General features: G+C 46.2%; 1 protein-coding gene across 5 annotated transcripts in view; it reads right to left on the bottom strand.

Annotated features, from left to right (window-relative positions):
• Positions 1-13,735, bottom strand: part of SH3YL1 (SH3 and SYLF domain containing 1) — a 48,633-nt gene extending 34,898 nt beyond the window's left edge. For 3 of the 5 annotated variants that reach the window (XM_058551886.1, XM_058551879.1, XM_058551882.1), the window contains exon 1: positions 1,291-1,828. In XM_058551886.1, coding sequence (XP_058407869.1) covers position 1,291 — 1 coding nt within the window. In that variant the 5' untranslated portion in view covers positions 1,292-1,828. Of the gene's footprint in view, positions 1-1,290; positions 1,829-13,118; positions 13,179-13,697 lie in introns of those variants that run through there. The other 2 variants (XM_058551881.1, XM_058551880.1) reach the window with 2 other exon arrangements.
• Between the last annotated feature and the right edge of the window lie 490 nt (positions 13,736-14,225).

Genomic DNA, 14,225 nt, shown 5'->3' with positions numbered 1-14,225 from the left:
GATGAATCAAAAAAATTCAAATTTTTTAAGGTTTTTATTACATTATCAAGTTGCCATCTAAAAATACTATCCAAGTTTAGAACCACTGAGTATTATTATAAACCATTTCCACTGCTACTGGGGAGGCTGGTAGAGGGTGACAAATTTTTATTTGAATTTATCTGAATACTAGCAAATTTTTATTTTGTTTGTTTACGTCTCCTGTTTTGCATAATTTCTGTTCATGTTCTTTGCCTATTTTTCTGGTGCCAACCTCCCTGTGTCCATAATTCTAATCATGTCACGTCTGCATCTCAGCTCTGTTTTTAAATTTCATTTATAGTCTTCAGCATTAATTTTTATTTATATAGCAACATCTCTCTGGGCTTTCTACCATCACCACCTTTCTACCTATTATCATCACTAAAGGTCTTAATTTAAAAAAACTATACAGCTATTATCCTATATTTCCTTTCAGAGCTTTCATTTTACATTAAATACTTGACTCACCTCAAACTTATATTGGTACAGAATGTGAAATAAGATGCTAATATTTTTTAAATATACAACACAACTTATTGAATAATCCACAGCACTTAATTAAAAATGCCACCTTCATGACAAAAAGAATATTCATATATATATACTCATAGATTTAAAAATATATGACAGAGATGACATGGTAGATTAATAAATTATCCTAGGACAACTGGTCATTCAAAGGAAAACAAAATAACATTAGATTACAATATCACATCATAAAATTTAATGTGATTGAAGTCCTAAATATTAAAAGCAAAATTCAGTACTTTTATAATAAAAATAATAGAGAATATGATTTGGGGTATGGAGAATGCCATAAACAAAGCATAGCAATAAAGGAAAACTGTAGATATGTTCAACTACATTGAAGTTTAAAAAGTTGCATCAACATACATTTAAAAAATAAAAATATAAGCCACAGATTGGAAGATATTTGTCATATACATATGACAGAGATTTAGGATCCAGAATATATAAAGATCTTTTTCTTTTCTTTTCTTTTTTTTTTTTGGTGAGGAAGATTGGCCCTGAGCTAACATCTGTGCCAATCTTTCGTCTATTTTGTATGTGGGGTGCTGCCACAGCATGGCTTGATGAGCAACGTGTAGGTCTGTGCCCAGGATCCAAACTGATGAACTTCGGGCCGCCAAAGTGGAGCACGCAAACTTAACTGCTATGCCACTGGGCTGGCCCCATCAAGATCTTTTAAAAATCAATAAAAACACAAATAGCACAATAGAAAACTGGGCAAAGTGTTCAATTACTTACTTCATAGAAGAGGAAAACTCCATGGCTGATAAATATATGAAAAGTTGATCAAATTCACCAGGAATTAGGGATGTGCAAAGTAAGTCCACAACGAGTTACTGTTTCTTATCCTTTAGATCAACAAAAATTAAAAAGTCTGCCAAAGAGTGTGTGCAGGGTTGTGGCACAAAGAGAAGCTCGTACCCTGTAGGTGGGGACGTAAAGCAGGACAGCTACTTCCGAGGGCTGTACTGAGGATGGGAGAGAAGTGCATTTCCTATGACCTGCCCATTTTACTCCTAGGCATGCCCACAGAGACACTCTCTGGTGGGCTGAATGATGGCCCCCAAATTCATGTCCACCTGGACCCTGTGAACAGGACCCTATTTGGAAAACGGGTCTCTGCAGATATAATTAAGGATCACAAGATGAGATCATCCTTGACTACCCCAGGTGGGTCCTGATCCAATGACGAGTGTCCGTGTAAGAGACAGAAGAGAAGAGAGAAGATATAGAGAGGGGAAGGCAAGGTGGCCACAGAGGCAGAGATTGGAGTCAAGGAGCACCTGGGGCCCCCAGGAGCTGAGAGAGACAAGGAAGGGTGCCCGGGAGGGTGGGGAGGGGTGGCCCCGCTGACACCTTGGCTTCTGACTTCTGGCCTCCACACTGTGGGAGAATAAATTTCTATTGTTGTAATCCAACCAGTTTGTGGTAATTTGTTACAGCAGCCTAAGAAAATAACACAACATGTATAAAATTATTCATTGAGGCAACGTTTTTAATAGCAAAACCATAGCAATAACAAACAAAAATAAATACATTCAAAAAAGGAAACAAATTTTCCTCAAGAGGAAGATGGATAAATAGTTTGGTGTAGCATTAAAATTGTATTCCATACAGAACTTCAAATAAACTAGGTATATATGTGTCAACATGGGAAATATGAATAATATTGAGAGAAAAAACAAGTTGCATGAAGATATATAGAGTATCACACATTCACGTAAATGTTTTAACGCATGTACAAAAATAAATATATAAATACATAATAAAAGTATAATGACACTTGATTTAGGGAGTGGGGTGGCCCTGGAGAAGGCTTATATAGGAGGTTTACTTGAAATTTGTACTTAGGCTGTGTAGTAGGTCATGGACGTAAATTATCTTATTCTCATTAGTCTCTTGTATGTCTGAAATATTATATAACAAAGATTGTTCACACATATTGAATATTGTACAATTAAATATTTAATGTATTAGTGGGAACTCTGACTCTAGCTGTAAAAATGTATATCATGGATAATTACTTCATAAGTTGTCCTTCATTTCAAATCAGAACTCTCAGGGCCAACAACATGCCTTGCAGGAAGAGTTACGAAAAAGTAAAAAATGTATACTTATGTTTTACACAAATGCATGCACACAAACACAAACAAAGTTCCAAGGACAGAGATTTGGTGAGAGTCTGTACACTAAATACTTAATTGTTATTGTACGCATTTTTATAACATTGATAATTTTGGAATTCAAATATTTAGGAACTAAAACAAACTTATTCCTCATCTTCTCAATCACGTACTTGTGTAAAATCAAACGACCCCACTTTGACAACAGCAGTGAGACACTGAAAGCCTCAGACTCTTGGGTCTGTTCCTTCCACAGCAGCGAATACAAAGCACAGAGCAGAACACAGAAGACGCTCGGAAACACATAATTGTGAGATGGGGAAGGAGTCTCAAGACATCTCTTCAGTCTCTATTTCATTTATTTCTGCTCTGATTTTTATTATTTCCTTCCTTCTACTGATTTTGGGCTTTGTTATTCTTTTTCTAGTTCCTTTGGGTAGATTGTTTATTTGAGATTTTTCTTATTTCTTGAAGTAGGCCTGTATTGCTAAAAAAAAAAAAAAAAAAGAAAAAAATCAATGAAACTAAGAGCTGGTTCTTTAAAAATTAAACAAAATTGATAAACCTTTAGATAGACTCACCAAGAAAAAAAGAGAGAAGGCTCAAATAAATAAAATCAGAAATGAAAGAAATTACAATGGACACCACAGAAATACAAATTATTATAAGAGAATACTACAAAAATCTAAATGCCAACAAACTGGATGATTTAGAAGAAACGGATAAATTCCTAGAAACATACAACCTCCCAAAACTGAATCAAGAAGAAACAGAGAATCTGAATAGAGCAATCACAAGAGATTGAAACAGTAATCAAAAACTTCCAAAAAACAAAAGTCCAGGACCAGACAGCTTCCCTGGTGAATTCTACCAAACATTCAAAGAAGATTTAATATCTATCCTTCTCAAACTCTTCCAAAAAACTGAAGAGGAAGGGATGCTTCCTAACTCATTCTATGAGGCCAACATCATCCTGATACCAAAACCAGATAAGGACAATGCAAAAAAAGAAAATTGCAGGCCAATATCACTGATGAACATAGATGCAAAAATCCTTCACAAAATACTAGCAAATTGAATATAACAATACATTAAAAAGATTATACATCATGATCAAGTGGGATTTATTCCAGGGATGCAGGGATGGTTCAACATCCACAAATCACTCAACGTGATACACCATATTAACAAAATGAAGACTAAAAATCACGTTATCATCTCAATAGATGTCAAGAAAGCATTCAACAAGATACAGCATCCATTTATGATAAAAACGCTGAATAAAATGGGTATAGAAGGATGAGTACCTCAACATAATAAAGGCCATATATGACAAACCCACAGCAAATATCATTCTCAATGGAGAAAAACTGAAAGCTATCCCCTCTAAGAACAGGAACCAGACAAGGATGCCCACTCTCCCCACTCTTATTCAACATAGTATTGGAAGTCCTAGCCAGAGCAATCAGGCAAGAAAAAGAAATAAAAGAGATCCAAATTGGAAAGGAAGAAGTAAAACTGTCACTATTTGCGGAAGACATGATTTTATATATAGAAAACCCTAAAGAATCCACCAAAAAACTGTTAGAAATAATAAATGAATACAGTAAAGTTGCAGGGTACAAAATCAACAAACAAAAATCAGTTGCACTTCTATACACTCACAATGAAATAACAAAGAGAAATTAAGAATACAATCCCACTTACAATCGCAAAAAGAATAAAATACTTAGGAATAAATTTAACCAAAGAGGTGAATTATAAAATATTGTTGTTGTGTTTTTTTTTAAGGAATTTATTCTTTTTTTTTTTTTTTTGTGAGGAAAATCAGCCCTGAACTAACATCCATGCTAATCCTCCTCTTTTTGCTGAGGAAGACCAGCTCTGAGCTAACATCTATTGCCAATCCTCCTCCTTTTTTTCCCCAAAGCCCCAGTAGATAGTTGTATGTCATAGCTGCACATCCTTCTAGTTGCTGTATGTGGGATGCGGCCTCAGCATGGCTGGAGAAGCGGTGCGTCGTCAGTGCGCGCCTGGGATACGAACCCGGGCTGCCAGTAGCGGAGCGCGCGCACTTAACCGCTAAGCCACGGGGCAGGCCCTTCCATTCCATCTTGATGCTGAAACGGAGAGGTGGTCCTGAGCTGGTGTGAGTCAGCACGGCAAACTGGAACACAGCAAGAAAACCGACTCACGTGATGTTGTCTGTTTATAAAGCACACACATGATTGAAATTTGCAGTATGGCTAGATAAGGTATTAGTTTGCTTAATTTGTGTTGGTATCTAAGATGACGTAATATAACCCGATTTTGGTAGGAAGATGAAGTTTCATGCAGGAGGTTTGCCTTACTAGCTGTGTGGCAGGGACAGATATGGCCCGCCATATGTGATCCTCCCGTGTCACAGTAGAGTGCTGTCCCCATATGTGTGTCCCATGTCACAGTGCAGTGCTGTCCCCGTACGTGTCTCCCGTGTCACAGCGCAGTGCTGTTCCCTATGTGATCCTCCCATGTCACACCACAGCGCTGTCCCCGTGTCTCCTGTGTCACACTGCAGTGCTGTCCCGGTGTGTGATCCTCCCATGTCACAGTGCAGTGCTGTTTCCGTGTGTGATCCTCCTATGTCAGTCCAGTGCTGTCCCCATGTGTCTCCCATGTCACATTGCAGGACTTTCCCCATGTGTCTCCCATGTCACAGTGCAGTGCTGTCCCCGTGTGTGATCCTCCTATGTCAGTGCAGTGCTGTCCTCATCTGTCTCCCACGTCACAGTGCAGTGCTGTCCCCGTGTCTCCCATGTCACAGTGCAGTGCTGTCCCCATATGTGATCCTGTGTCACAGTGCAATGCTGTCCCCGTGTGTGATCCTCCGTGTCACAGTGCAGTGCTGTCCCCGTATGGGATCCTCCCATGTCACAGTGCAGTGCTGTCCCCGTGTCTCCCATGTCACAGCGCAGTGCTGTCCCCATATGTGATCCTCCCGTGTCACAGTGCAGTGCTGTCCCCATATGTGATCCTCCGTGTCACAGGGCAGTGCTGTCCCCGTGTGTCTCCCATGTCACAGTGCAGTGCTGTCCCCGTGTGTCATCCTCCCATGTCACAGTGCAGTGCTGTCCCCTCAAGGTAGCTGCCCAGAGACAGGGTCTGTGTCATCTCTATGCCAAGACAGCTGAGAAGTGGTGTCCCCTCCACCGTCTCCCCCTGTTGCTGGCTGGCTGATGAGGTATCTGAAGGCACAGCCTCAAGAGGAATGGGGGCCAATCCCTGGATCAGCATGCGGGCAAGCTGCTCCCCACCGGGAACACCCACGCTGAACCATCACACAGGGAGAAGTAACTTTCAGTGTTAAGTAACCGAGATTTCGGGGCTTCTATTACAGCTAACATTACCCTAATTATTACATTTAAAAATTATTTCTGATCTCTCCATGGTATTTGCTGAAGAAGCAAGAAGGAAGAGAAGTATTTTCCTTTTCTAACTTAGGACTAGATTTGACCTGTTCTATATACATTGTAATCACTTAGTTAGGGATAGTGGAAAATGGGTAAAAACACTTATCTAATGTGATTACACCATATGCTAATATTTTTCTCTCTCTGATTACATAGTATTCATAACACACTGTCTGCAAGTGCTTTGAAAAAAAGCAAAGCAGTGGTTTCGCCTTTTCAATAAATATTAAAATTGTTAAAAAGATGTATCTTTGCTATACCAAGTACTCCTATTACGCACGCCTTAAAACAATGTAACGTGACAGGACCCTATCCCATGCTTTCCTCACCATGCTCCTAGTTACGCTGTCCCCTCTGGCTCCAACACCTCCCGCTCACTGAGAGCAGGTGTAGCAGTCTGGGTCCCGAGAGTAGGTGGACTGCACGCAGCTGGTCAAAGAGGGGAAGTTCACCAGGACACTCGTGCCCTCTGCAGGGCACCGAGGCTGGAGGGAGTCCTGGGAAGGACAGGCTTGGAAGAGATGTAGGCCTCCTTGGAGGACGTGTGGTTCAGCCCGTATGCAGCAGAGAGACACGTCCCGCCAGGCTGGACCTGGTCAGGGGTCGCTGGGCCAGCAGAGCCACCCCCAGGGTGCGGGCGCTCAGCAGCTGGCGGCGTGGGCACGCCGTGAGAGTTGGGGTGCTGGCAAGACAAGAGTCCTCAGAGCTGTGGGGTCTGGTCTCTGAGTGGACGGGGCTGTGGCCCAGCCTTCCAGATTGCAGAGAGCCCTTTCCTGGGCCGTGGCCAGATGGACTCCACCGATGTCCTCTCCCCACATTGCTGACCCCTGCCTGTTCCCTCCTGCAAAGTCCCTCAGGCACCCTCTACTGAGGAAGCTTCCCAGGTGCCCACTTGGAAGGAAGTAATTCTTTAGAGAATTCCATTGTTTGTCCCAGAGCGTATGGGAGGGGCACACTGGAGCTGGAGGCAGGGAACTGATAAGGGACATCTAGGGGTTGGCAAACTGCGGCCTGGGCCACACCAGCCACCCGACCTGTTCTCCTAGGCCTGCGAGGCAGGAACAGTTGGTACATCTTTAATGGTTGAAAAGATTAAATCTAAAGCATAATATTTTGTGTGAAAGCACATTTTCAAAGATGAAGTGGGTAAAATCACATCACAGACCTGCACCAACAGCTCCACATTTGTGATCTATTTCGATGATAAAGTCATTGACTTCGAACCTCAAGCAGCAAAATGTTCTCCCACAAAGAGAATCGCATTCTTCTCATCAGTAGACTTGCATTACAAAAAAAGTTCTCAATTATTGTTATCTTTCAGTTTTCATCAATAAAAAAATTTGTGGAAGTCTGTTTTCTCTCTTGTTGTATAAGTGTCTATACATATCCTCAATTTTGCCTCTTGGCCTGCAAAGCTTAAGATACGTACTATTTGGCCTTTGAGGAAAAAACTGCTAACCTCTGACCTCCTAAACTCACTCTTCAAGACCAATTTCAAAGGCTAGTTCTTAAATTTAAAACCAATTTTAAGTGAAACCATTCTGCACCGCCCTCGAGTAACTGAAGCCTTACCGGCTTACCTCCACTGCTGTTCCCCATACCCTGTCGGCTCAGGGGCTGTCCCTTCCTCGGGCAACTGAGTGGTGCTTCTCCACTTGGGCCCACACAAGACAGTCAACAAACCTGCCCCCATGTCTGAGTTAGGTGGCCCAGGAGGACCCAGCTGCCGCCGAGCTTGTTCCCACGGACTGGGTCTGCCTCCAGGAGAGAGGGAAAAAGCAGAGCCACGATCCTTCTCAGACACATCCTCTTGTCTTCCCCAAGGCTCCATCCTTCTCTACTTACACTCAAACCTCAGGTCTGTGTCTCTAAGCACCACTTATATCTGATAGTTCTCCAAGTCTTATCTATCCTTTAACCTCCCCTAAATTTCAGACTTACCATTATCAATTACCTACTTGACTTTGGTATCAGTATCAAGTAAGCCTCTCAAACTAAATACATCTAAACATAACTCGTGGTGCCCCACCTCCTCCCCAACTGTTCCCCAAGCTTCCTCTCCAGGTATGTTCATCACCTGGGAGCACACGCTCAAAACCTGGGCCGACTGCTACCTCTGTATTTCTCTCACGCCCTGTGCCAATCCATCAGCACACCTTATCGGAGTATAAACCTTCAACACATACTCAGAATCTGATTACGTCTCTCCTCCTCCCCTGCCACCTGTCTGGGCCAAAGAACAATCAGTAGCCTACTCGCTGGCTTCTCTGCTCTCAGTCTTGAACCCCTAAGAGCATTTCTCCACAGAAGTGCTCCAGCTAAGTAATATCACAGTTAATATTACTCCATTGCTTACATCCTTCAAAGTTTTCCCACATTTAGTCTGCACCATAGCCTATATCACTACTCTATCAATCAGTCAATCAACCACTCAGTCAGATCTATCTATCTGTCCATATCTATCTATCCTATCTATCTGTCTGTCTGTCTGATCTTCCTTGCAGTCTCCCTCACTAGAATGGAAGCATCATGGGATAAGCACATTGACTGCTGTATTTTATTAACTATAATATCTCCAACACATGTCATACTGACATATACTAAGTGCCTAATAAATATTTGCTAAATGAATGAAGTATTTGTGTGGCTTTGGAGAATTAAAGGCCTAATCCCTGTGAGGACTCGAAAAGGATCATTTACATAGAAAATCCGATGGATTTGGAAGAGAATGTGCTGAGTAATCAAGTTTCCCAGACCTCGAGAGAGAGGTGGGTCAGAGGGAAGCAAGTCACAAGGGGATGGGACAGCGCCCCAAACAGGTCCTTGCCAGGTCCTTCCCAGGAAAGGGAGGAAAAACAAGCTATGGAGATCTGAGTGCAACAAGACCAGCAAGGAGGCTGCTCCAAGAGCCTCACGCATCCCAGTGCCAAGTACGCCTCACCCCACAAGTCGCCTTCAGCCCAGCGGCCTGCCTGCAGGAGGAAACCTGGCTGTTGTTCCATCAGAGAGCTGGACTGTCAGGAGCTCCTTAATGCAACAGTCCACTTAGCAGCGTCTTCATGGTCAATGACAACTGAAGACCAAAAGCAAATCTGAGTGGGCAGTGATGGCACAGACTCCCCCCTCTCCGAAAAAGGATTGCCTCCAGAGAGACCCAAAGTTGATGGAAAATGGGGGCTCATAATAAAATTCTTATATTTCGGGCACTCAGGTTTGTGTCTTTTCTTCCTCCTTGCTTTGTACTCTCCTTTTTTCACCACTGAATGCAGTCCTTACAGCCAGAAGCAGCAATTTTACTAGTCTCCGTGCCCCTGCCGTGCCTCGTTCCCATATCTCAGTACATCCTGCTGAAGTGAATTAGTAAACTGCAGTGGAAATTTGTTCCTTTTGCTGCTGAACATCTGTGTCTTTTATTTCAGAATCAGCAGTTTGTCTGCTTCCATCGATGCTGCACCTGGAGAGGGGCAGGTGACCCAAATCTGCAACATTAGAACCAATCTCCTCGTGCCACAGTGGAGCTTCGTAACCAAAGTGGATCCACAATCAGTATCTGACCAGGGGCTGGTGTGGGAGCTGCCAGCACTGCCTCTCCCAGGCACTTCTGTTTGGACTTGCTGCAAGATTTTTATCACCCAAGGGGAGAGCCTGAGAGCAGAGCCATGCAGAGAGAGCCTGGCCTTGCTGGAGCCAGGACCGGGCCTCAGCTGAAGCCAAAAGGAGCTCTGGACTGTTCAGTCCCATGGACCAGGAAAATCCTTTTCTGCCAAAGCCAGATCAGATTTTCTGACACGTGCAAATAAAGCATAGTAAATAATACATAAATCTTACCCCTCAAAAGACTTTCTACTTTGAACTCTATCAACCAAGCAGAATTAAGCCAGTAAAATAAGCAAATTCCACAGCTGAGACCTGCTGTTGCAAACATCCGGCCCTGGAGGAGGTCACAGCCCCTTCTGTAAACACGGGAAGGACAGCTATGGGACTTGGGGGTTCAGATGCAGCCTAGGCTGCCTGCAGACCACAGAGCTCCAAGCACTGAGCCAGAGCTCTGTCTGGACACAGCCCTGCGTCTCTGCGAACTGGGTGTTGACAAGGCTGGTCATGCTGAGGACACCTTCCTATTCAGCTGAACTACAGAAGAGCCTGGCTAATTTGTTTTCATGGTACAGATTCTATTGAATATGTGATAAAATCATATTGCCTGGTCATAGTTATAGATAGTGAATTTCTCTGTCAGAGCCAACAAATAATAATAACAATTGAGATACAATCTTCAATTCCTGTTCTCAGCATCAAATCACAGCTCACCCACTTTTCCTCTGCTATATTATAAGGTATGGAGAGAAAGCATGGTCTGATCAGAATGTTGATACCATTATATTGCTGAAGTTATAAAGATACAGGTCATTACTAAAGAACTCTCTTAAATTTTAAATCTTGGTTAGCATCTGAACATTCATAAAAATCGTAAGGCTCTTGAATTCCAAGGCAAAGCAAATTCTCTATAAATATTTGAGTTTCCTCCTAAGAAGAGGATGGCTGCCAAACCTCAAGCTAAGAAACTTAGATGCAAAGTTTTCTTTAAAAAGTAATTAAAATATTTGAAAATTTGCAGACTAAGACAATTTAAAAAAAAATTAAGAAGAGTTTATAAAATACTGGGGAAATCTTTGAAATGAACTTAAGACGTGGAAATAATTTACATATTGATCAACGGGCAATAAACTGAGGGCTGGAGTCACGGAGGGGCAATCCCACTGGGAGTGGAGACGGCCTGGTTTCCAGCATTGCTCTCCCCCAAAGGGTTGCCCACCTCTTCACCACCAGAGTTCAGGGGTCCTAACTTTCCTTCCATCAACAAGCATCCATTATTTTCCTCAATGGACTCTCGATTATGAGAGGGGTACCCACGAGAAAAGTTTAGAAGTTTAGAAATGGTTTTCCAAATTTCCATTAATTAGGTATTAATCAAATTATTAAGGTTTATAATTGACATGAAATAGAGGTTAGCCCACTAAATTGATAAAATCCCAACCAAAATCAAAGGAACTAGAATGCTGCTAAGGAGATTAACTGATTAAATCTTAGTGAATATAAAAGAAACTTTATATATCTGCACAATCTTTAAAAAGGTGTTGAAATATTGCCTTTAGCTCAGAACTTTATTAGAACCTGATCATCTTGAGCACCACCGCCTGATAACTGTGGCCATTGTTTCTTGAACGGCTTCTCATCTTTCTGTGGCCATGGTTTAACTACTTCCTTTGACTTAAGGAGACAAAGCCAGTCAGTTCTAGAAATCTGAATGGTCCCAGGTCAGATCATTAACCTTCCTAACCCAAACTTTACACCAAACTGCCCATTTGAACCCCCAACACTGGTGTGGCCTGTGCTTCTTTTCTTGTGGGTTCCCCTGACCCCAGGCTGCTGAAGTGGGCAGAGAGGAGGGAGCGAGAAGAACCAACCTCCAGCACAAGAAAACCCTGGATTTAGAGTCACTGTACCTTTTCTCAAACCCGAGGGTCCTGGATCAGAGCAGGACCACACACCTAGTCTCATCATTTTGTGTAAAAAATGGATTCTTCCCAGAGAAAAGGAAAATTGAGTGTGCTCAGGTCTTAAATTGCGCAGCATTATGTCTTATCAGATGCATCTGCAGATAAGGCAACGTGTGGAAGGGTTTCTGTGACCACCAGTCGGTCCAGCAACAGAGACGGCAACTGTTCCCTCTGATCTGGAGCAACTCCCTCTTTTTTTTGGAACACCACATCCTTACTTCTAAATAGTGAGAAATCTCCTGAGAATAAAAATTTCCTAAATGTAATAAAAGCATCCAATCGCTCTTAATGAGCAAAGATTTCTTTTAAATTATTTTCTTAAATCTTGCAAAAGATGAGGGGTAGTACTTAGTTTACACAAATTTTGTTTAAATAGAGCATTAGTAAACCAAATAACCAATTCTCTTTAACATAAACATGATAAACAGGAGGGAAGTTATAACTTACTCTTATTATTTTAACCTCCAGCATAGTAACTGTAAACACCCCACAGCCAGCCGGCACGAAGGGGAACCAGCACCCCGCAGACCTGCTGTTTCTCTCACGCGCATGTGCGCAGATTCTCTTAACTCATTATTAACTCAGACGTCTCCCACGCCGCAGTAAAACACTCCCGAGAACGAGAACGCAAGACATGCATGTTCTAGGCAGAAGAAAACATGAAAACCTTCTCTCCTGCTGGTGGGACATTCTGGGCCCGTCAGATTCCGACTCCCTGTGGGCAGGGGTCCCGTGTCTGTGTCATTCTTTCCAACTCCGCCTTCGCAGCAGAGTGGCGACAGTGAAACATTTGCGGACACGAAGTGGCAGTAACAGCAGGGTAAACCTCACTTCATTATGGCCACCTGCCAATCCAGAGCAGTTTCACGCTTCTTTAAATACGGAGGCCCAGCAGAGAACGCGACCCACAGGGTCCAGGGCTCCCAGCGCCGGGGAGGCGCGCGCGCTGCCCTCCGCGACCGCTGGACCCCGCGGCCCCGGGCTGCGGCCGATCGCAGCGAGGGCCGGGGAGCGGGGAGCCCGCACAGCCCACGGCCCGCAGAGCCGCGGAAGCTCCTTTATGGAGACACACCGGGACCAGAGAGAGTCACTGACGCATGGCTTTTCAGACGTTAGATCTTTACAAATATCACACGATTAACTGCAGTCGCTAAATAAAAAACTCAGGCAGAGCTTTTCTGTGAATTGAGACGACCGGGGCTGAAACCGAAGCGCACCGCCGGGGCGGGGACCCAGGGACGCGGGTCGTCTCAGCTCCGACGGCTCGAGGACGGGCTGGGCGACAATGATCACAGACGCGCGACAGCAGAACCCCGGGACGGCGCCGGTCCCTCGGCCTCTGCGCCAACGACCCGCCCTCTCCAGAAAACTCGCGAAGGAGAGGGCTGGCCCGACCCCAGGTGAGGCGCGGCGGCGTCACGGACACCCGTACTCACTCGTGTTCCGAGCCTGGTCCGGCGGCGCCCTCGAGCTCGGACCCCACCGGGAAGAGGAAGGGCGCGCCGCTGGGCTCCGCCTCGGGGCGGGCGGGGCCCGCGAGGGCGCACCTGCGACAGGTGAGGGCGCAGGCGACGCCCGCCTCCGCCTGAACGCACACTCGCGGGGCGAAGACCACGAAGCTCGCAGGGCGGCGGCTTCTAAAGCTGCCCGTCTTTCCGAACCGGGACGACCCAGGCCCACAGCGCCGCCGCAGAGCGGACGGTTGTGCACGGCGGTTCCCTCGCGGCCCTGGGGTCGGGCCTGGGTCTCGGGGTCCCGGGAGGTCCCCTGCCCCGTGCGGACCGGCTCACCCCTGACGGCGGGCCTCACGTTGGGGCCGCGCGGCCCAGGTGTGTCGGAGGGGCGGTGCACCTGAACCCCAGGAGAGCGCGGCCTGACCCGGCCCCGCGGGCCCCTCGCACTCCTAGGACTCTCCGGACGCGTCCCGGCCGCCGCCCCTCCAGTACCGGTGTAGCCCCCCCACCCCCACCAGTCCGGTCCCGGGCTGCCGCCCTGCCCCGCCCTCAGGTGCTCACTCCGCGGAGCCGCGTGACCTCAGTCCGTCCCCCACTGGCCCCCGCCCTCCAGTTGACTCCCGGCCCCGCCCCCACTCGCCCCCGCCCTCCAGGTCACTCCCGGCCCCGCCCCCACTGTCCCCGTCCCCCGGGGTGACTCCCGGCCCAGCCCCCACTGTCCCCCCTCCAGGTGACTTCCAGGCACGCCCCCACTGCTCCCCCACCCTCCGGGTGAACCCCTCGCCCCGGCGCCCCCCCACTGCCCCCGCCCTCCAGGTGACTCCCGGCCCGGCACCCACTGACCGCCCCCCCACCGCCCTCCAGGTGACTTCCGGGCGCGATCCCACTGCCCCTTGCCCTCTGGATGACCCTGGGCCGCGCTCCCACTGGCCCCCGCCCTCCAGGTGACTCCCGGCCCCGCCCCACTGCCCCCCCCACACCGCCCTCCAGGTGACTTCCGGGCGCGCCCCCACTGCCCCCTCTGACCACCGGGTGACCCCCCCGGCCGCCACTACCCACCCCCCGCCCTCCAGGTGACTCCAGGCCCCG

This window comes from Diceros bicornis, chromosome 12 (genome assembly GCF_020826845.1).
Source record: "Diceros bicornis minor isolate mBicDic1 chromosome 12, mDicBic1.mat.cur, whole genome shotgun sequence".
Classification (NCBI taxonomy): domain Eukaryota; kingdom Metazoa; phylum Chordata; class Mammalia; order Perissodactyla; family Rhinocerotidae; genus Diceros; species Diceros bicornis.
Note: the sequence above shows the minus strand (reverse complement) of the source record. Positions and strands in the feature narration are given on the sequence as shown.